Source organism: Sinocyclocheilus grahami, unplaced genomic scaffold (assembly GCF_001515645.1).
Source record: "Sinocyclocheilus grahami isolate Dianchi unplaced genomic scaffold, SAMN03320097.WGS_v1.1 scaffold1677.1, whole genome shotgun sequence".
NCBI classification, from domain to species: domain Eukaryota; kingdom Metazoa; phylum Chordata; class Actinopteri; order Cypriniformes; family Cyprinidae; genus Sinocyclocheilus; species Sinocyclocheilus grahami.
Window position 1 is genome coordinate 64,842 of NW_015506856.1, and position 23,943 is coordinate 88,784.

The 23,943-nt window shown below is 39.8% G+C and overlaps 1 protein-coding gene across 4 annotated transcripts in view; it reads left to right on the forward strand.

Moving 5' to 3' along the window:
- Positions 1-259: 259 nt before the first annotated feature.
- Positions 260-23,943, forward strand: part of LOC107571978 (protocadherin-19) — a 52,437-nt gene continuing 28,753 nt past the window's right edge. Inside the window, exons 1-2 of one of the 4 annotated variants that reach the window (XM_016258377.1) lie at positions 260-3,441; positions 6,634-6,979. In XM_016258377.1, the coding sequence (XP_016113863.1) occupies positions 1,295-3,441; positions 6,634-6,979 (2,493 nt within the window). In that variant the 5' untranslated portion in view covers positions 260-1,294. The remainder of the gene's footprint in view (positions 3,442-6,633; positions 6,980-23,943) is intronic. The other 3 variants (XM_016258380.1, XM_016258379.1, XM_016258381.1) reach the window with 3 other exon arrangements.

Sequence of the window (23,943 nt, forward strand, 5' to 3'; positions counted from 1 at the left end):
CCAACATTTCTTAAGGAAATTCCTTATAAAACGCTCCCAAAAGTCAATTGTATTGACACACTGTATGTTCAGACATAACTAGAACGGTTAACATACGCTTTGCGTTGCATGAACTGGTGCTAGTTGGCCGAGCTCATAGCTGTAGTTTTGCCCCACCCACCAGCAAATCCAGCTCTCCAGTGTAACCTCTGATTGGCTGTGGGGATTGCGGGTCCTGAGACTGAGCGCGAGACACTGAGACAGTATGCGCTGAAGACGCGCGCCGTGCGTTTACCTCAGTGAGCCGCATTTAAGAACTATATCAAGAACTATTTCGCTTCATCCAACAGGCTGGATATTTCAGACCAAACGCTTTTATTACGGCGAGAAGAGCCCAGGTGCACTTACAAATGCTTGATTTTTCTTCATTGTTCGTTTCTCAGTGTTTTATACGGATTTAGTTTCATTCTTTCTGGACTAAGGCCACCTGAAATACCTTCATACAATTCACGCTTGTTGAGAGAAATCTTCAGTGGACAAGGCACCCACCTCTTGCTCGACTGGGAATATCAGTGAATTGTGGACTGGACTGATATTTTATTAATATTGGTTTGCCATCGTTGTTCCAGCTTCAGAGATCGGACTGTTTCTTTTTTTTTCTTCTGAAATTGGAATCTCTGTGGTTTCAGTTGGATATGTGCATGGACGTGCGGATCAAGGAGGAGACATCCTAACTCCACATTATTATATGGATTGATTGGGCACGAGCGATGTTTTAAACTCAATTTCATTTCAAGTGTTCGTCGGGAATCATGATAAGGAGGGCACATTTTTTGAATTGGATCCTTCCCTTCATTCATTCACAAGTTGAGGACCTTCTAGCGGACATTTAGCCTATACATTTTTACTGAATATTTTCTTTCACTGGCTCAAAATGGTCGGTTTACATCTCGGTTACCCTGATCTACGCAAATGTTCATGTTGAAGCCATGTTTTCGCTCACAATGTTTTCACATTCACTATATGAAGAATTATTCACTAGTTTTATTCATATTTCTTTTCCCAAAACTAATGCAAGACATGGGTGGCCTGATAAGATCTCGATAAAGTAAATGGAAGTTATCAGCTGCGTAATCAGTAAATCAGATGAATTTCATCGCAGATATAAACATTTTCGTTCATTTTAAAGGATGTCTACCAGACTGATTTTATTCCTTTGACTTATTGGGAGTTTCTTTTTTTTTACGTGCGTAGGTTTAAATGTTAATAAAAGATCATGCAAATGAGCGTGTGAAGACAGACATCAACAGGTATAATGCATTCCAAGGACATGGATTTAATACAAATGTTTTTGTGCTTTCTCTTGTGCTGGACTGGAGTCGATGCCGTTTTCAATTTGAAATACACAGTGGAAGAAGAGCTGCGTGCAGGCACAAAGATAGCCAACGTGACGGCGGACGCAAAAGTTGCGGGTTTTGCACTGGGAAACCGACAGCCTTATTTGCGGGTTATCTCCAATTCCGAGCCCCGGTGGGTTAATCTGAGCCCCGCCGGACTGCTCATCACAAAGCAAAAAATTGATCGGGACGCTGTTTGCCGACAGACACCGAAGTGTTTTATTTCTTTGGAAGTGATGTCGAACTCGATGGAGATCTGCGTGATTAAAATTGAGATTATCGACGTAAACGACAACGCGCCGCGCTTCCCCACTAACCACATCGACATAGAAATCTCGGAAAACGCCGCTCCCGGTACCAGATTTCCCCTAGAGGGGGCAAGCGATCCGGACTCTGGGAGCAACGGCATTCAGACGTACACAATTACCCCTAATGATATTTTCGGTCTTGAGATTAAGACGAGGGGAGACGGGTCCAAAATAGCAGAACTTGTGGTGGAAAAGACTTTAGACAGAGAGACGCAGTCTCGTTACACGTTTGAATTTACAGCGGAGGATGGTGGAGACCCCCCAAAGTCCGGGACTGTGCAACTTAACATAAAAGTAATTGACTCGAACGATAACAACCCCGTTTTCGATGAGCCAGTGTACACTGTAAACCTGCTGGAGAATTCTCCCATTAACACGTTAGTCGTAGACTTGAACGCTACGGACCCAGACGAAGGAACCAATGGCGAGGTGATCTACTCATTCATAAACTTGGTCTCCAACCTAACCAAACAAATGTTTAAAATCGGCCTCAAAACAGGCGTGATAACAGTGAATGGCGTTTTGGACCACGAGGAATTGTCCGTCCACGAAATTGATGTACAAGCCAAAGATCTGGGTCCAAATTCAATCCCTGCCCACTGCAAAGTGATTGTTAATGTAATCGACATAAACGACAACGCGCCAGAAATCAAACTGTTGTCAGAAAACAGCGAGATGGTGGAGGTGAGCGAAAACGCTCCTCTCGGATATGTAATAGCTCTGGTGAGAGTCTCAGACAGTGATTCGGGAGCGAATGGAAAAGTGCAGTGCAGACTGCAGGGCAATGTGCCTTTTAGACTCAACGAGTTTGAGAGCTTCTCCACCTTACTTGTTGATGGCCGTCTGGATAGGGAGCAGAGAGACATGTACAATTTGACCATTCTAGCCGAGGACAGCGGGTATCCCCCGCTCAGAAGCTCAAAATCTTTTGCAGTGAAAGTAACGGATGAAAACGACAATCCCCCGTACTTCACCAAGCCGCATTATCAAGCCATGGTCCTCGAAAATAACGTCCCAGGTGCGTTTCTGCTGGCGGTGTCCGCCAGGGACCCTGACCTGGGCATGAACGGCACCGTGTCCTACGAAATCATCAAATCGGAGGTGCGGGGCATGTCTGTGGAATCTTACGTTACCGTGAACTCAAACGGCGAAATCTACGGCGTTAGGGCTTTTAATCACGAAGATACGCGGACCTTTGAGTTTAAAGTCACTGCAAAGGATGGGGGAGATCCACCTTTGACCAGCAACGCCACCGTGCGCATTGTTGTACTGGATGTAAATGACAACACACCTGTGATGACCACCCCGCCCCTGGTGAACGGCACGGCGGAGGTGTCCATTCCTAAAAATGCTGGAGTTGGCTATTTGGTTACACAAATAAAAGCTGATGATTACGATGAGGGGGAAAATGGAAGGTTAACTTATTCAATTTCAGAAGGAGACATGGCATACTTTGAAATAGATCAGATAAACGGCGAGGTGCGAACCACAAAGACGTTTGCGGAGAATGCGAAACCATCCTATCAAATAACCGTGGTGGCGCACGACCACGGCCAAACTTCTCTATCTGCCTCTGCCTATATTATCATTTATCTCTCTCCTAATCTCAATGCACAGGAGCAAATCGGACCCGTCAACCTGTCTCTCATTTTCATCATTGCCCTGGGTTCTATTGCAGTTATCCTGTTTGTCACAATGATCTTTGTGGCAGTCAAGTGCAAAAGGGATAACAAGGAAATCCGAACATACAACTGCAGGTACCCAAACAATTTTTGATACAATTTATTGAAGTTACTCACAGCCTAGTTCAGCGTGCGAATTATATACTGACCTTCGGATCGGATGGGACGAATATTTAAAGGTAACCACAAAAACGAAATAGAATCAACAAAAGGCCTAACCATAAAAGTCTGATTGCGCTAAACACTTGCTCACGAACAGAAATTGCGTTGGCCGGAGGTGGTAACCATAGCAACAGTACGTTACGCGAGGTCTCAACGTTATGGTCAGTATGGAATATATAGACAAAACATAATCAGGCCTACTGTTTGTTGTATCACATTTAACATTAGCAACCTTATCGATGATTATTTACATGTCTTAAAAAACAACAACAAAAGGTTGTTTTTAACTCATTTTAAGTAGTTGACGTTAGTTTAGGGGCACCAACGAACAATTTCTGTTGTGAGACAAACTAACCTCCAATAATTGCTCCTCAAAAATGACTGACAGAAATTTCCTCAACATTGTCTTAGAGAAAATATGTAAAAATGTGTGTAAATGTAAAACTATATAGGCCTAGAAATATATATATTTTTTACTTGTGGGTGTTCAGGCCTTACTTATCAGGTCAGACCTCACCAACCCTTCCATAATTCGCACCCTGGTCTAGTTATCAAGCATATAATTGTATTTCTACCGGAAATGAATCAATACTCACACAGCATACAATGATTAAGACATAAAGATAGAGCATGTTTGATGTGTATCTTGGTTGTGCATGTGCTGTGTCGTCAAATGTGCATGTGCTTCAGGCCTTGCTCTGCTGCTGCCATTGCTGATAACAGAAGTAAGCATAACAGGAAATCATTATTACACTTGTTCATCATGATTAATATATTTACACTATTGTAAATTTGACTAAAACGATAACATTTTCTTTTTATTCATCAATTATGATGCTATATATGAGGACAGCCTCACATGATCTTAAAATAAAAATATGACAAAAAACGAACTAATAAATAGCAGATATAATAGCAAAACCAAAACGAATATTACAGCACATTTTTTGTCATCATCTTTGTTTCCAGCAATCCCAAAGTAAATTGTCATTCTTATTTGATTTTGAAAAAAGTAAACAAGAGAAAAATAAAGCTAAATGATAGTCATCTAAGGTAAGTAAAATCAACGTGTATCATTGCCTTTGCTTAGTGACTGAAGGGTAAGCATAGGCCTTTCCTCATACACACCATCTGCATTGAGACTGGTGTTTGCATAAATTATTGGTGAAATGTTATGCCCTTTAGGTCCTCTCTTTTGATTCCAATCAAAATATTGACTTGTCGGACACATTTGGAGATTTTATTTATGGTTTGGCAACATATTATGTTTGTGATCGTAGAGGTCATTGTATCAAAATACAATAGCATGGCCATAGCAACCAAATGTTACTGTGGCAGTGATCATACTATCATAATAATAATTACACTCATAAAAGGTAAATCATGCAAATGCTTGGCATGGTAATAGTCTTTGACACATGGTGTGTAGGGGAGAATATTATTTTGTTAATCTACTGCAATATGAATACTTATCAATCTGTAACATTGGCCACTGTGTTGATTTCTCTCTGCTACATTACCACTCAATATTTCCATATAAACTGCTTTTGCAAATTTAACCAGAAAACATTACCATATTTTTACCTCAAATTATTGTTGACGTTTCTGTCTTGTAATGCAGCAGCATACATGATCCACCTTAACAGAAATGTATGTAAGTGAACATTTTCATGAAGGCTAGATCGTGATAGTGATGGTTTGGCACGCAGAGCATCTACCTTGCCGTGATCGGAAGATGGTTAGAGATGGCCTGTGTTTAGATTGCTGTCGTTATTTTCCTCTCCAGATAGAAACCTGATGGAGGCTTTCAGCTCTCTCAACAGGGGGTTAGTGAGAGTGCTTGATACGGTTTTCTTCAGCTGTGCTCATTGACTCTTCTTTCTGGCTCATCTGAGATTCTTTGGATTGTCTTCACTGTGACGAGAGCCAAACAGATATGACCAAACAGACCATAGAGACATGTGTTTATTAACACAGTTAAATAAAAGACCCTGCTGCTGTTGCAGTTTACAGAACAAAAACAAATGGTTTAATAAAACAACAGACAATGGGATCTAATATTATTAATTACAATAATTATCTTCATACATACATAGAGCCTTTATAATGTAATCGCTCTGAATCTCTTCTCACATATTCGCAATCTGTTTTGTCACTATCTCTTTACCAGAAAAAAAAGCTCACTATTCCTTTAATGCCATAACAGTAAATTTTTCAACCAGTTATTAAGCATGCTTTGGAGTGCCTAACTTTTTTTTCTGTGCTTTAACTCGCACAGAGAAAAAAAGCTTTTAGATGCCTCCTAAAAAGATAAAGTCCTGCACCGTTATCATTTTTCCGAGCCAGAAAAAAGTAAGGAGCAGGGAGACACAGGCTGAATCCAAATGAAAAGCACAGAAAGAGGAGCTTTGTGTTGTGCAGGCAGAGCGAGCGTACCATTAAGCCAAAGCCGTACATTACGACGAATCTGTGCACTTCAGAGGACATAAAAAGAAATAAGTGTAAGATTGTTTCAGGCTATAAGATCTAATGATCCTCATGGGAAAAAGTGAGAGGGGTCAGTGGGGAATAGCTAAGACAAAGATTGTTTACTACACCAACTCTTCTTATGAGCGCTCAAGTTTATATTTAGATTGCAACCTAAGCATCCTTTGGGGCAAGATCTCAAAGTTTCTCATTTACTATGATTAGAATCAAAACCCTCAAATCAGGTTAGCAGTAGCCACAGAGCGTAGCTCAGAGAATTGAAAATCACAACCCACCTGCCAGCGGAAAAAAGCAGATAAATGCGGACTTAACTTTGAATATAATAACTTATGCTCGCAGTGACGCTTATTATCATTTGTCGCTGTGTGTGCTTCTGTGGTTTGGCATGTTTGCATTGTGCATGTGTGTTTGTGACAAGTCGAGCCGCCGAGCATTGAAATGCAAACAAATGAGGGACGTCGGCTCCATTGGCGGCCGGAGGTCGCTCGAATGTGGCCGCTCTCTCTTGTGCCACCATTAAATATGGGTCTGGCACCTCAGCCCGAGCCAGGCAAGGACCTGGCACTGGCTGTGCGAGTAGTGAGGAAGGCAGAGCACTGCTTTATTGAATCTGTTCAGTTTCTTGTACCTGCGCAGGGTGGCGGAGTACTCCTATGGCAACCAGAAGTCCAGCAAGAAGAAGAAGCTGAGCAAGAACGACATCCGCCTGGTGCCGCGGGACGTGGAGGAGACGGACAAGATGAATGTGGTGAGTTGCTCGTCTCTCACCTCTTCGCTCAACTACTTCGACTACCACCAGCAGACTCTGCCGCTGGGCTGCAGGCGCTCCGAGAGCACCTTCCTCAACGTGGAGAACCAGAACTCCAGGAATGCTGCACCCAACCATGGCTACCACCATACCACCTTCACAGGGCAGGGCCCTCAGCAGCCTGACCTCATCATCAACGGCATGCCGCTGCCTGAGGTGAGATTTGCTCCAGTCTGCTCCATCCTTCAGCCTGCCACGGCTACCAGCGGAAAGGGAGGGTGGGGTCGGGGGAGATCCGCCACAGGGCCACTAACCCAATTTAGTCAGAAACATTAAATCTGCTTACAGATTGCTAGCTGTTACTTTTACTTGAGTTTGGGTACTTTGTGGTTGTTGTTTTTTACTGCAAAATAGAAAGTGGAAATATGGTTTCTTTTGACTAAGCCTTCAATGGTGCTTACATATCATGCATTATGTTGGAAACCTAAGTATAGTTATATTAAAAAAGTGAGCAAGCCATCACTGGACAGTTGCCAAAGTGGATTATTTGGCCACCTCTGTTTCTGCTCTCTCTTTTTCATGCTGAGCAAAAGAGCTGTAGCCTGAACATCTGCCAAATGCACTGGCCTGGCTAATCGGCAGCGCTGCATGTAATTTCAGGTGCAACGATTAAGAACGATCATTGCCGAAACAACAAGTTCTCGATCTCCATGGGTGGCATGCAATGGCTTGTGATGGATATCGGAAATGAAAAGGCAAAGTTACATCTGTTTACAGTACGCACATCATAAGCAGGCTTTATTGTGATGACAGGGTAATCAACAGTGACGTAATCAACCAATCACAACAACCAATCACTTTAAGTTACTTTAAGACCTCAGTGGCAGTGCAATGACAAAGTAGACACTATGTAAACTTTTTATAATGCATCTTATTTTTTTAATAATAAACATTTTTCAGGTTCTGCAAAAGAATGATTTATCATTTAGAAAAAATAAGATGGATCATAAACATTTTTTATTTTGTATATACAGTATATATATATATTTGGTACTGCCCTGTTTAAGCTCTGATTATTTACACATATTTCACAAGAAAATTAATGAATAAATAAAACTAAATTTACAATACTGATACAACAAAACTGATTCTTAGTTCTTATGATAATGTAGCTTCCTCAGTGTAAAAGTGAAGTGTAAACTGTTGAAAAGGATAATCGGTTTAACTTATTATTTAGCCTTTTGGGAATTAAAATGTAAATGTGTAATTTTTGTGCAAGTCACTTTGAATAAAAGCATCTGCCAAATGTATAAATGTAAATGTGTAAACATCTAACACAACTTATGAAGGGTAGAACTAAATAATAAAGACTTTACATTTATATATATATTGCAAGGGGTATGCAAACTTATGCACTCAACTGTATTGTAGTGTCAACTTGTAGTCTCAGTTATAGTGGTATGGCTGTTTGAATTGTCAGGTGGTACACAAACAGACTGAGCACACATGAGGAGTTTCACTGCTGGAAAAATGAGATGTCAAATTTGCACCGATCCATTGATTGGCTGATCTAGCATTCTTCGTTGTTTGTAAAGCCTGTGGAAATCAATGAAACACAGTTAATATAGCACTAATATATTGAAGTACCAGATGCTCAAAGTCGTATTGGAGATACTGTATTTAAAATCCAACTATTTCATGGAGGAATATTCAGACAGAAAACATAATCTAGTAGGCCAGACTACACAGAGGTTAAGACAAGATTTAAAGCTGCACACTGGCTGGACAAAGGAATTACGGTGTGTAACAGCAAATGTAGTAGCTAGGCATGGCGTAATCCTTTAATAAAACGACCTAAGCAGCAGGATTAAAGAACATCTATTTTCCTCAACTGATGAAAAGACAAAGAATTAAGGGAGGGTGGTGGCGTGGGTTGAATAAGCCTGTAGATTGAGTGCGGTAGTACAGTGAACTCTAATGCAAAGCTTTGTTGTTTACTGCAGCATTAGAAGAGGGACAGAGAGAGAGAAACAGTGTATGTATGCATCTTAATGTCAGATGTCTGGGCCCAGCACATTTTCCAATTCCATATAGGTCAGTGATTGGCCTGATAAAGGTGTGGGTTTATTTGTCATGCGTGGCTCTGAACCTGACATTGACAAACATCTCTTTGACCACATTTCAGAATATTTCTCCATCAGAGGCCAAAGACGGGCAGACTAGAGTCGGCCATATTCATTTCCCCTTTGGTGTGACATTTACAAAATAAAGTGGCTCTCCATTCAACATGCTGTAAATGAAAAATGTTGTCAGTATAATTACGCAACCATTTATGTGGGGCACAATCAAACATTGCAGCTGTTAAATGACCGATAATAGCTCTGTCACGCATTACGAGTCTGGGCTTGGAAGCGTTTGACTCTACAAGTCAGGGTTTCCCAGAGGTCTGCTAAGGACAAACTGGTTGGTACACAGTAGTGATTAACCGTGCATCTCCTTGCCCTGAAATATCAAGACTGAACCAGACACATAACAAGGCTGAAAACTATTGTCAGAGATTTATATTTATTAATTTGGCAGACATTTTTATCTAAAGTGATTTACAATAAATAAATAAATAAATAAAGTAACAATAATAAATAAATAAACCTGGTAAAAGATAAAAGATGAGTTGTTTAGGGGGAAAATATACTTTTTTTAAATTAATTTATTATTGCAGATGTGCTACAAAATAGTTGAGGACAAGGAATTATCCTGGTTAACATGTTCATACATGCACAAAATTTATGGACATAAGATTAGCATAGAATATGCAACATTAAAAACATTTACAATTCATTGACTCATCCTCCAGTACTCGACTAATGGATTTAAAATGTTTCAGAGACACCAGATTATGTATCTTATTAATGCTAATATAAAGTCATTTATTAATGCTAATGTGCTACAAAACATGCCGAACAGAGGATGAAAGATGCATAGACAAGAACTAATAAAAAATATTTATGAAAAAAGTTAATTTTCAAATGCTAATATATAAACAATAAAGTAAAATATATAAAGTGATAACAGTAATTTGTATTTCAAGGCTCCAGGTAAGCTCTGTGTTTATGATACTGACTTTCTGGAGATGGTTCTGTGGTGCCAGTCTCTTGAGGAGTCAGGTGCACTGTTTTCTGAAAGCCGTGTGGTTAAACTGTCTGTTATTGTCTCCAAAATAAGGTTCAGGCCGTAATAGAGATGTGGCTTTCTAGCTGATTATACAAGATCAGTAGCGAATTCTTGCAGCATAAGCATACGTGACAGCCTGCTTAAACTAAAATGAGGCTTCGCTCCACCTGTGATATTGATAATAAGCTAACATTCTACCAAGTATTGATCTGCTTTGTAGTCTCCTGCTACATTATGCATTGTAGTTCCCTATAAAAGATGAATGTTTTAAGGAGTGTGTGAAAAAGAAAACTTTACTATTTGTATTTTCTGTCAGAGAAAACTAGTGGTCGACCGATATTGTTTTTTTGACAGCCGATGCTGATGCCGATATCTTGGAAAGCAGGGTGACCGATGGCCGATATAATTTTATTTATTTTAATTAACATTTAAGAAATTTGAAATCATTTGAAAATGGATTTAAAAATAAATGTGTAAAATAAACATACTTATACTTTAGATGACAATGTATTTTTCACAAATAAATTAATATTTAATAAAAAGTCAACATTGTAACCAACAAGGCACTAAGTAATCTAGGAAGTTTGTGTGCATTGGGAATCATATTTTTTCAAATAAAGCCAAGGTAACATTAATTTTACACACAGCACACAGTGAAAATGACATTAATATGACAGTGGGTAAATGGATAAAGCGCAGCATAATTTGAAATCACGAGTTTAAATTTTGTCGATCATGCATCTCCAGTGAGGCTGAACTCTCCTCCTGTCCGCATTCAATTCGCACAGACCGACCGTCACGCAGAGAACACGCGATCATACAGGATACACATGCACACTTCACAAGATCTCAACTGGATTCTACTAAGTTTGCAAGGTTTGTGAAATTAAATGTTCATTAATAGACATTAAAAAATTTGTTCAAATGATTTAAATGCGTATTTGCTGAATGCAGACGGCAAACGAGACAGTACTATAATGTTTGGTTTTCTATTACTAATAATATAAACGCAATCGTTATAATATTTTTTTGTATACATTTTAATTCCTTTGTTTACCCGTTCTATCTGATTATTAGACAGACTTCTAGACAGAACTGTTAACGACGACAGCAAACAAGAGGGAGAATGTGAGCACTGTGTGCTTAAAAGTCTGGTGCGCCGTCAAAATAAAAGTCCCACCTCGAAAGCATCGGCCAAACAGGAAAAACGTATCGGCCGATGCCGATATTTGAAAAATACCAAATATCGGCCTTGACGATATATATCGGTCGACCACTAGAGGAAACCCCTCTCCAGTTTTGGAACAATAATTTAAGCACTGCTCATCCAGATGCTAGCATTCTGTTACCAAAGAAATTAGCTCATAAATCCCACTGCTAGCATATGGTACTCAGATACAGTTTAATATTTGAGATCAGCCTGTCAATAAGGATCTGTAAATTTGTTTAGATTAATCTCATATGTACCACAGTGATACAGACATATACACATAAGAGTTGTCTTTGCATTATAATGAAGCAAAGCTTTGTGTTTATATTATTTTAGCCCTATTCTCCAGGGTGTCAAACTAATCTGTAGTATTCATCATGCACTTAAAGCTTCACAATAAGGCTTCTCTGCACGAGACACATTTCCATGTCATTTTCAGTATACAAAGCAATGTCATGCCACATAAACATAATATACATTTGCTTCATCTGCTGCCAATCATTTCAGACACTTAGGTCTTTGTCTAATGTTTAGACTCCATCTTCTGAAAGAGTGGCTGTTGAATACATTAGCCCTTTATTAACGTAGTTAAACCTTTGTTGGATAACTTTTTGTTTGCCAAAGCTACATTGTCTGTTGTTTTCATACCACTAATTGCAATTACCATATATATTTTCATGTTTGCATGTTTATAATAGCCCTGCAGTCCTGAAACGTCACACAATAATTTTAACTTCTTCTCATTTGGTTGTTTTGTTGCACAAAATGTTTTTTTTTTTTTTTTATAATTGTTTTCTAAATGTTTCACCTTTCAGGTCGGGTTTTGAAAATGCTTTGACTTTACTGAACCGCTGTTTTTTGTTTGTTTGTTTGTTTGTTTCTCTGACTTTCGTCAGACTAAGCCAATCAATCATTCTAATTTTATTATTCTCTATGTTTATTACTTTTATAAAATTTTACATTATTGACACTATTTTCCTAATTAATGCTGTACAGTAACTTTGATACAATCTGTATTGTTAAAAGCGCTATAGGAAAGTGCTTTTATAGAACATTTTCTTTAGTTAAACACAACATGTAGTGTATTCGTTTGTAGTTCACCGTCAGTTGATGGCCAGTTATTCTGGACGTTAACAGGATGTTCCCCAACGCCAGTCGTAAAGGATATAAAAAGCATTCAGGAGGTATAGGAAGTTCCTGTGGCATTATGACAACAAAAGATAAGAATAGCCATTATAAATATTGTTTTCCAAGCTAAAATCTCAGAAGAATACAGAGTGACCTTTTGAAGTGGCCAAACTGTGTTTGTTTGTCTACTTTTCTTTTCACTTTAAATCGTTGTTTTAGTGCCAGGGACTGCATGCATTATCATAAATTGGATATATGAAAGATAGATAGAAAAAAAAAGAAAGTTTAGCCTAACAGTGCCTAGCTCTTTTATCTCCAAAGTTATATATTACAAAAGCCTTGTGCAGTTGCTTAGAATGGGTGATATTGCCTCTTTAGTTGGATTTTGCTCCTTTATTTTCACAGATTAATATCGGAACATGTAATTGTTTATGTATTGATTTGCGCTTGCCTCACTTTTCAGCATCTAATACAAACTTCTGATGTATCGAGTCAATTACATATCAAAAACTCCTCCTTATTACTTGCCTCAGCTTTTCTAGTATTTATGAAAGAAAAAAGACTTTCTTGAGAGAAAGCGAACGAGAAATTGCATCATATATCTGCTGAGATTAATTTCTGCATTTGTCTTGAAATACGAAGGTGCAAGAGACGTAGCTTGACAATGTAGCTCGGTGCTCTTGCTGATAGTGTTTGTTTTATGGTATTTTCATATTTTATGGCCCCTGCTGATTTAGTTACTTCAAAACATTGCTCACCATTAGATAGAACAAAGATACTAGCGAGCCCTTCCTGCCATCGATAGCCTTGTGGTCCTGTGCATGTTTTATAGACGCGTCAATGCACCGCCGACAAGCACGGTCCAAATTAGGGGACATCGGAGAGAGTCTCAGGACTCTCTTTCATCTGTTCGTGTCTTAATAATGATTACTCAACAGGCTTAAGACCAGATTTGACCTTGTTGTGCGCGAGACAACTCACCCTGGTTCAGAGGACGCCTGGGGTTTAGCTGCTAGAAGGACCAGGCTGCCAGAATGGAGAATTTGAGACCGTGGGCAGGCAACCGCTCAGAGATAGTAGAGCGATGTTACCTGGGTGCTGCTTACTGGGCTGGGTAGGGAAAGAAAGAGAGACAGGGAGTGTTTCTAATTATAACACTCCAGTCACAGTGCTGCGGTGGGGTGAAGCTTGCATGAGCAGCCACAGAAAGCTGACTTTTGGTTTAATTTGGAAGACTACCAATAATCCAGGCTAAATCTCTTAAAGCTGCAGCTTCCCCTCTGTCGGATTAAGGGGCAGTCTTAAAAGGATAAAAGGTGCTTATCAGTGCTTCCCTCAACACTTCCTAGTGACTTCCAAAAAAAAGTGTATATATGAAACTGGTTCCAGTCAGATAATGTGGCCATTTATTAGCGATTATGTGCCACCTAGAATACGCAGACATGCAAGCAGAAACTACTGAGATCATGTAATATTTGAGTGAGTGAGTAAAACAAGCAGTAGCATACTATTAATTCCTAAGGCGGGAAAACACAGTATGTTAGGAAGCTTAAAGCTGTTTTTGGTTTAACAACGTTCTCTAAATTTCCTCTAAATATAAATCTGTTTTCCATTGGTCACATATAATCTAGCCTCTTGCAAATCAGTCTCTGTGTTACAATTTAGACATTAAATCTGACTATTTCTAATTCTTAAAGGGATAACCATTATTAGTTTAGTTTAGTTTAGCTTAGTTTAGTTTTAGTTTCATGTTTCAAAGCTGTATGACTTTCTTTCTACTCTGAAACACAAAAATCTGTCACACTTTTAGCACATTCAAAAACAAAAACTGTTGACCAAAATGCTGTACAATTAAATAATACTTTACTAGTATAGTTTCAAAAGCTACATCTACAACAGCTAAGTTTTAAGAAGTGATTTAAAAACCTCTAAAACGAAAAAAAAGGATGATGTTTTAAAAATTTTTACAAATGTTTTTGTCCCTACAAACAAAGTCAGTGAGTGGACCCATTGACTTCTATTTTATGGACCAAAAATGCAGAGACATTTTTCAAAGTATCTTCTTTTATGTTCCAAAAGAAATAAAGTCTGGTTTGGAAAAGGTCCCTTTAACTAACTCATAAGAATATAAGAAAAGGGGGGAAAAGTCTGTTAATTTTGCTATTGACATACATTTATCTCCATTTTTAATTAAGCCCACATAGTGATTTCTAAATAGTAAGGCAACAAAATAAAACCCTGAAAGGTGTGTTTTGAAATACAGAGGTTTTGTGAAATCACCCTTTTCGTAATCCCAGACACAGCTGTTTTGCTACACCTTTTTATTTATTTATTATATATTTATTTTATTCCAGGAAATGGATTGACAAGTGGATTGACAGGAATGCATAAGTACACCCTTTCAGTTTTCACTTTGAATACAATTCTTATTCGGAGTGATGGCGAGACGGCGAGACGGCTGGAAGTTTTATTTACTCGCTTGATGTAACACTGCAAAACAAACATTTGTAAAGTGGATAACTCTTAGTTCTAGAAAGAAGGTGGTGAACAAAGGCTGCGGTTGTCATTACTTGAATTATTTATCTTCTTGTTTTTGTTTTTTCGCAGCAGAGAGGCACAGGGCGAAATGTGAATGCATCCAAATTGAGCCTGTTTGTTTAAAGCACCGTTAATGAAGTGTTACTTTTTTCAGTTTTTTTTTAGCTGTCTCACTGTCAGGGCTGTTAGGGGAACAAGCACTAATCCAGCATGTCATGATATGTGTTGTTTGAAATTGCATGAAAGCGAGAGGCTGCCATGTGTCTCACGGGGGGTGAAGAGCGAGAGAAATAGGACTCCACAGGGGCAGAGGCAGAGAGAGCACAACCTTATTTGGTCTAGAAAGCAAGTATCCAGTGGGGAGACAATCACTCAGGGAGCAATGCAAAAATAGAGGTGCGCCTGTGTAGAATCTTGTTTACAAGGTGACACCTTTTTAACCTCCTATTAACTGCATGCTCCTGAGAGCATCTGTTCTCCTCTGAGAGAGGGACGTCACTTGATTCTTACCCTCTGAATTCACCTTAAAGTTACTTTCTGGGTGTTAATTAATGAAGAATCCAACCACGGCGGTCTGTACAGGTTTTCATGAGCGAACCTAACAATATTAGAGAAATCCATTTGGTCAGAAATCACTACGTATTGGTTTTGAGCGAACAAAAGGAGAGATACATGCTCTCTCTCTCTACAGACCCGATAGTCTCGCTGTATTGTTTAGGCTGACCTCGGCTCGAGTGTAACTAATGATCTCTATTAAAGCGGGCCTGTTAACCAGGACAGTAATTATGTCGCATTTATCTGAGGGGCTGTTTGCCAGTCTTGGCAGGTTTGTCAAGCCACACTCGCAGTATGGGAACTATAAAGATAGACAGTTGATTGTGATAATTATAATGAGAACAATAGAGAGAATAACAAGGATTCTACTCATTAAAAAGTAAAAATTTGCTTCACTTACCATATCGGTGCAGTTTGTTGGCATATATATCGACAAAATTGGAAGGGATATGTGGAGAGTTTTCAAATAAGAGAAGGAATTTGAAGAAAAATACAGTCAAAGACTGAAAAGGTGTACTTGGTGTAAATAACGACCTTAGCGCAAGCTACTAAAATCTCCTTCAAATTCCCCCTGTAGATGTTACAACCTCATTTTAAAGACTCATTTTGAAAAAAGTGTCTTAAATTGCTTATTAACCTACAGCCTGGGACCCCAGGTGTCAGATCTCCTCTGTTTCTGCTAATCAGGGGAAGTGCTATTTTTCAAAGCTCGATCTGAACACAATTGGAGCTGTTGGAGAACTCTTATGTTGGCATTATACTCGTCTAATGAGTGTAAGAGAGCCCAATTATTCCACTTGCCATCAACACAGAGGAAGATTAACTCTTCTCCACTTTGACACTCTCCAGCAGCACTATCTTTTTATAGATGTTCACACTCTTGATCTGTCTATGCTGCACTGATGTTATTCCATTTTTTTTTCATAGCAACCGCTGCATGTGCGCATGTGTGTGGCTATGCTATGTTTTTTTAGCACACGATAGCTTCATCAACAAGCCTGCCACCTGAACAAAAACACAAAGCGAATCCTGCAACTCCTTATGCAAAATGGCTACGACTTGTCATCTTTCTGTGGGGAGTGGCATTAAAACGCTAAATTAGAGATACAGCCACACTGCACATACGGAGGGGAACCATTTTTGCCCAAGCTTAGCTTGAATCCCAGTTAAGTGGTGGGTTTTGAAGCTTAAATTGTCCAACTGCAAAGGGATTTCATCACTTTGCTTTTGAAAAACATCTTGTAGATTAAATGGAAAGGCCACAGAGAGCCCTCTGATTAAATAAAAAGAGTCCAGCTCTATAGGATATCACATTTTTTATCAGTCTGCAAGATATGGAATTGGCCGAATATCAAGAGATTAATAAAATGATTCGCCACTGCTCTGACTTAAAGACAAACTCACACAATCTGAACTTGAACAGACACAGTCGAGCTTAAGATATGTCGGGCTTCGAATACCGCTGTGCATGAGGAAAAATACATAGATGCACACCCACATGCACCTAGACGGCTTTGATAAGAGACAATTACCATGCTTTGTTTACAGCACAAGCCAAATTGTTTCAGCTCTTTATTTCAAAGAAGTCATTGTGACAATAGGTGGTAACACTGTAGTGGGTGATGCACTGGGCCGTATGCTGTTGTTTTGTTTTGTCCACGACCCCCTCGCCATCCTCCCCCCAAACCTGTTTGGGCCTAAAGACGGTCTAATACAAATTAAATTAAAGGAAGTCCACACAGATAATCCTGGTGTGTTTCAGCTGCTGTGGTGGCATGGGGTCAAGCCCGCAGCATCTGGCCTTCCTCGCCACAGCAAGCCCACAAGCTGCTGCGCTCTCTCTGGGAGCCGGAGTAGAGCAGCACCCCCACTGGCCCACTTACAGTAGGAGTGTGTGTGTGTGTACACATGTGGTCGGGCCCAGGATGTGGGAATGTAAAACAAGGGTGTGAGCCTGTCAGCTTGCATGTAAAGTGTGTTGGTGCTTATGTGGGTTTATTTGTTTGTACAATGTTAAAGGAGTGTAGGAAAGTGTGTTAAATAAGTGTCACAGTGCAGTGGGGAGGAGGTTTTGAAGCAAATTGCTAATTGAAAATCTGAAGAAATGCATGCTTGAATTAGCCCCATATCTGTCTGGAGTCCCTCGTGTAAGGCACGGCGCAACGGTGTGAGGGGACATTGTTGTGCAGTGGTGATAGCAAATTGTCAGCACCCTGATTAACATCTGCTCAACGGTCTACAGATGAGCCACTGATGTGTGCCGAGGTAAAACATCGATGCTGACAGCTGCTGAAAAAGGCCATTTAAAATATTAGGAGCAGATGTGAGCGATGTGGCTAAATCTGAACGCTAACTACTCTTACAGTATTGCATCATGAATTGTGCTGATTGGGTCAAGCTTGTTATGATTACAGTGGAGTTTTTATGTGCCCATCTGTCCATTAGGGCAGCACTGGACCATCTCAGCCACTACTGCGTCTGTCGTCCAGCAGCGCGTAATAAGGTGGAAGCAAATGTAGCCCTTACTAATATTCAGTAATGATAAAAATGAGAAAAAAATGAGAAAATTTGTGAAACATTTTAATTATAAAAAATGCATATTTAAAAGAGTAAGTTCACCCATTAAAATTCTGTCAACATTTACTCCCCCTTATTTCATTCAAAACATGCTTTATTTTTTATCTGTGGAACACAAAAGATGGAAGACTCTCAAAAGCATTTAAGAAAAAACAAAACTATGCACAAACTTCATTGGTTCAATTAACGATATTTGAAAAACCCTTATGAACCACAGTTAGATTGTTAGATAGGTTTGAGTCTGTGTCATCCGTATCAGCATCTCCTCAAAGCATCTAGACCATGTGCTAACTGCTACACCGTAGCTCTGGAGCCTGGGAACCGAAGCCAAATATGCGGTAAACATTGTTTGTTTGAATAAGTGGGAAAGGTTGGAAGGATTAGTAAAAGATGATGAAGTTCCACCTGCATCCTACCGCACCGCTTCCTGTTTGCACATTGCATCACATTGCATGCACACCTTCTCATCTGTTAGGGATGTCAATAAGGAGATGTCAATAAGGAGGCTGGCTCAATCCATCTCAGAGAGGGGAGAAGAGAGAGATGAAAAGACAGAGTGAGAGAGAGAAAGTACACTTGAGGCAGAGACAGACAGGGAGTATATCCGGGGAGACTAAGAGTCTGTAATGAGTTGCTGCAAACTTCCATCCACAGGGGAGAAAAAAAAGCCTTGAAAGATGCCTTTGTGCCTTGTCATTGTGAAGAGAGGTGCCATGCTTTCAGCGGGGGAGGCAAATGGGCTGAAAGTGTGAGGGGAGGGTGGGACGGTCTGTTAGACATCTCAGTACGCTGACAGATATTTGGGAGAACATACCCTGAGATACTATGTCATTATTTTGGATCAAAGTGCCAGGCGGATATATGATTTACACTCATAACAAAAGCAGCATCCAGAATGGACGAGTCGGCACTCCCTGCTGGAGACCAGTGCTGGATATTACACTGATGTAAAGGTGTTCACATCGCTCATCTCCACTCGCGCCTGCCGAATGAGTATCTGTGTGTGTTAGTGAGTGTGTCTGTGTGGGATAGAGAAACACAAAGATGCATGGCTATGGTGTAAAATGGCTCAATGGTGCTCATCCTGAGCTGTGAATATAACAGGCGAAACACTCACTCTCTCCATGTTCAACAGTGCAGCTAGAGTCGTTTGGCATCCATCTATCTTTCTTTCTATCTATGATGAGCAAACCTCTAATTTTAAGAATGTGCAAATTTAGCACTATTAAAAATGCTAGATGTTGCAAACAGTATTGTTTAAGGATTTAAATTAAAAGCAAAACCTATATTATTATTTGAAAATTAATTTATATTGCTACTTTATGATATATTTATAATTTATAATATTTATGATTACTTTACTCAACCATTCAAAAGTTTGGGGTCGGAAATGAATGCTTATCTTTGCTCATTCATCAGGGATGCATTAAATTGACCACAAAAATATTAAGTTTCATGTATGTTTCCACACAAATATTAAGCTGCTGATTTTCAGTAAGAAATCAAAGACTCTACTTGAATAACCTGTGTGCGTCACATCCATTTATCTGAAAGCTAGCGAACCAGCACAGGTTTGTACATACTACTATTATCTTGCATCAAGACGACTCTTTTTTCATCCCAGGTGAGGCCAGGTGGATATGAGGAGCCTTTTGAATGAAAAGAGTGAATGTCTTTTAGTCCAGGCATTTGAATTAGAATAACATCCCAGAGGACTGACTTCTGCTAGTTGTGGCCATTTGAGTTTCATTAGTTCCTATGGCTAAATTGTCCTTTGAAAATGCAATGTGATAGTCAAGGCCCCCCACCCATGCACTACCACAATCACACACACACACGCACGCACACACACACACACACACACACACACACACACACACACACACACACACACACACACACCCACCTTCTCTTCTATTATGACCAGGCTGCTTCCTGTAAAACATCCAAGCAGACTGTGAATCTATGAAACACACACAGATACACACTGCGGATTGAGAAGGATATCGTAATGTCAAAAGAGCTATTTATAGTGGACAGAGTATCTGATCAATTCCCAAACACCACAGGCCAACAACAAACAACACAAGTCTTCTTGTAAAAGAGAAATATCAAAGTACACACACACACACACAATACAGTAGATCAGAAAGGAGTGTCACAGTAGAATGCGGCCTAACATTAGCAGACAACATAACAGTATGACCCACCTTGCAGGAATGCAGATATTCATGATAGGAAAGGTTATTTAAATCTTTTCATCATGCTAAAAGGCAGAGAGTTCTGACATATGATGACAGTATGAATTATTAACATAGTTGCTATTAATGTATGCATAATTAATCACACACAAACTGAATTAAGTTTATAGCCCTTAGAATATGTAGATCGAGTCTTTTACAGGATCAAACAGAAGGGTATTTTCTTACGGTGCAGCTGTTGATCTGGGAAATACCCATTCCTGCTTTTGTTGTTTATGAGAGCTTTGTGATTGTTTTCTTAAAGGAAATATATCTGCTGCAGTTTGCAGGAAAGCAACTCTGAATGAATGAGGTAGGGCAGTGTATTGTGTTTACTCATTTGTAACACACTGTTTCGTCCCCATGGAGCACTGCTTTAGTTAGTGGAATAATGCGAAGCTGGGTATACAGATGTAACCACAGAATGTCGACTTAAAAATGATTCCTTTACCTATTTTTTGTGCAATTGTTTTTTGAAAATACAAATCACTTTGGACCAACTGGGTAAAAAAAAACATACATCCAGTTTAAAGCTCCAAAAGCATTTACCCTTGGAAATGGTTCCCTTTCATAATAAGATGGATTTGCAATGGGCCAAATTGAGTTGGGAGTGTGAATTGACAGGTGATGAAGTGGAATGATCTCGAGGATATGGCAGCTTATTTGTCACATGGGCTCCCGTAGTGATTGATTCGTTATAATTTGAGTTCGTAGGTAGCCGGCCGCTATTAAACGGCAACAAGTCCTCATATTCATCACGGCTCCTGCCGAAGAGGCAGAAATAGAAAACGTAATCTCATCCTGATGCCAGGGCGAGCCTGAGGCGCTCCTTCACCTCCCTTTATTCCGTCGAGCCTCCCTGAGGGCTCACACGGTCTGGAAGAGAGGGGGGGAGGGGGGGTGGGGATCTATAATCTAGCAGATGGCAGAGGATCTATGGGAAATTCTATAATCAGGAGTTGGCAACCAAACACGGGCTGAGGAGCACCGTGTTTCTCTGAGCTGGGGAAGGAAGGATAAATTCACTCCTACCAGGTGCGGAGATGAAGCCACGGTGGTCCGTTCTTGTCGTCATGGGTGCCGTGCGGAGCAACGGTTCAGCGAGACGAGCAGCTTAGAGATGCCATAGATCCACCAGAGAGATGGTGCGGCGAAAAACAATAAAAAACAAAAGTAAAGAAAGGCCTGCGTGTCGTAGAAGGAAGAAAGCGAGAGTGCCTGATGTCTGTGAAGAGTGACTCCATGTTGAGATTGGCTTTCAATGTGCCAGCGGGTGTGAGACTCCTCTGCTCAATTCATGCAGTCAAACGGCATACATGCAATTTCTCTGCAGCCACACTGCAGCACTACATTTGTAGACATATAGACATCTCCTAAGCCTCCGTGGAAAATGCCACCCTTGCTACAGGCTCATTTCTGCTCCTATCACTAAGCCCCGCTCAACAAAGCCTGTATCCAGTGTTTTTTTTTTTTTTTACAAGAAAATAGCTATGCGCTACCTGCCTTTGCCTCATGATAACCCTCCTCAGTAAGCTCCTTGTGGATGGACGTAAATAAACAACAGGACTCATTATGTGTACCGATTTCCTCCCAGCACTCTGGGGACTGTGTAAATAAGCCTTAAGATGACTGAAAAGTCAGCTTCCAAATAACACCGAGCACCAAACTGCTATTAAAATGAGTAAATGGAATGGTTTTATTTTAATTAAGGTCCTTCATGTTGTTGTTTTTTAGTTCATGTAATACATATTGCTTTTTTAAAACAATTTTTATTGAGCCACAGCATTTGTATTCATTGGAAGCACAGTGAGAATATGCTTTTCCGCCCTTGACTGTGACATATTAGGAGCATTTGAACTTTAGTGCAGTTAGAAGAAAAAAGAGAGTCAATTGATCTTCAAGACACATTTTTTATGCCCCTAACCACTCCCTAAAATGAAAAAGAAAATGCTTCAAGCCTTAATTTAACTAGTTTTGTGTCCTGAAATTAATTAAAATCAGAATTAATAGGCATTTTATCTACGGTGCTGAAAACAAGGGTACAGTCTGATAATTATTAATTGCTGTTATAGTGTGCAGCTTGAATTACTGTATAATTTGAGTGTGTAAATGCATATAGAGGTGCATCTCAATAAATTAGAATGTTGTGGAAAAGTTCATTTATTTCAGTAATTCAACTCAAATTGTGAAACTCGAGTATTAAATAAATTCAGTGCACACAGACTGAAGTAGTTTAAGTCTTTGGTTCTTTTAATTGTGATGATTTTGGCTCACATTTAACAAAAACCCACCAATTCACTATCTCAACAAATTAGAATACCTCATAAGACCAATAAAAAAAAACATTTTAGTGAATTGTTGGCCTTCTGGAAAGTATGTTCATTTACTGTACCTGTACTCAGCAAATCAAATCTCACAGCAGCAACTAAGCGAGGAGATTGCTTTTCCTCTCTGCTGGCTGAAGTTGGAGGAGTTAGGGGGGGAGGGTTGTTGGGGTTAGAGGCTGCGGGTTAGAGAGAAAGAGAGAGATGAAAAAATAAGGTTAAGGTCTCGTTCACCCCCCATTTCCATTACTTTCCTCTCCGGCCCTTCCACCTTCATTCATAGAGCTCTTAGGGTGTGATTTGGCCTACCGGACTCTCAAGTATGTGGGAAGGAACACAACAATAATTAAGGGGATAGGGTGACACCGGCCGCCAAACTGGGGCCGCTCAGATCATAACAACACATTGTAGAACCTGATTAAGTAGCCATTTGTGGCAGCTCATCTGTAGTTTAAGCAGCCCTCATCTCTGAGCCTGAAACCCGACCTCTGTGAAAGAAATATCGATAGCCCTTATGATTTGATGGCGGTCAGCAGTGTAGGCATACAGTACATTACTTTACAGGAAGATTGCCGCTAATGCATGGAAGCTCTCTTGCATAAAGACTTCGAAAGGCCAAGGTCACCTCTTAAATGCCCTCTGGCCATCAACCTGAATTAATGAAAAACACAAAGGAACATTTCACAATACAATTGATATGCCTTTTTGGGTGAAGCTTACTAATTATGACGATCCATTAGGGAATCATCACCACACATCAATAGATGCTTTTGTTGTGGAATAATGCCAGTTATCTATCACATTCTTCAGAATATCTGCACAAAGTCAGTACTTTCGTAATCTCCAGCAGTGAGATGTCTCTGTGGAACAGCAGCCGCATTTGCATAACTGAAGCTATTACTCCAATTAGCCCACTCTGACATAAGCTGAGAGATCAAAATGTCAACAGAAGGAAATCTGCTGAGATGACTGAGCCTGCATCATCGATAGCGACTCTTCTCGTAAAAGGGTCAGCGATCCGCGCAGCATAACTGCGTTTCAACAGGGCTCTCATTTGTTTCAAGTGTCGTGGCCGAGGAGATCAGGAGCAATGCTTTATATGTGATTATACGCGAGAAGGACTGCCTGGAATCTTGCTCTCCCAGCAGAGCTCCGAATAACGCTGCTCAGAAACAATTATGGGCCAGCCACTCAGAGGCAGATCGTTTGGAAATTTGTATACTGTCTTTCCCCATACTCAGTTGTTGTTCATTAGTCTTTTTTGTGGATGACCGTGGAGATGGAAAAGCTCTGTAATGAGTTCTCACAGGGACTAAAGTAGAGCACAGGTGCCATAAAAACATTTTCTGCATAAATACATACATATATATATATATATATATACATACATACATACATATATATATATATACATACATACATACATATATATATATA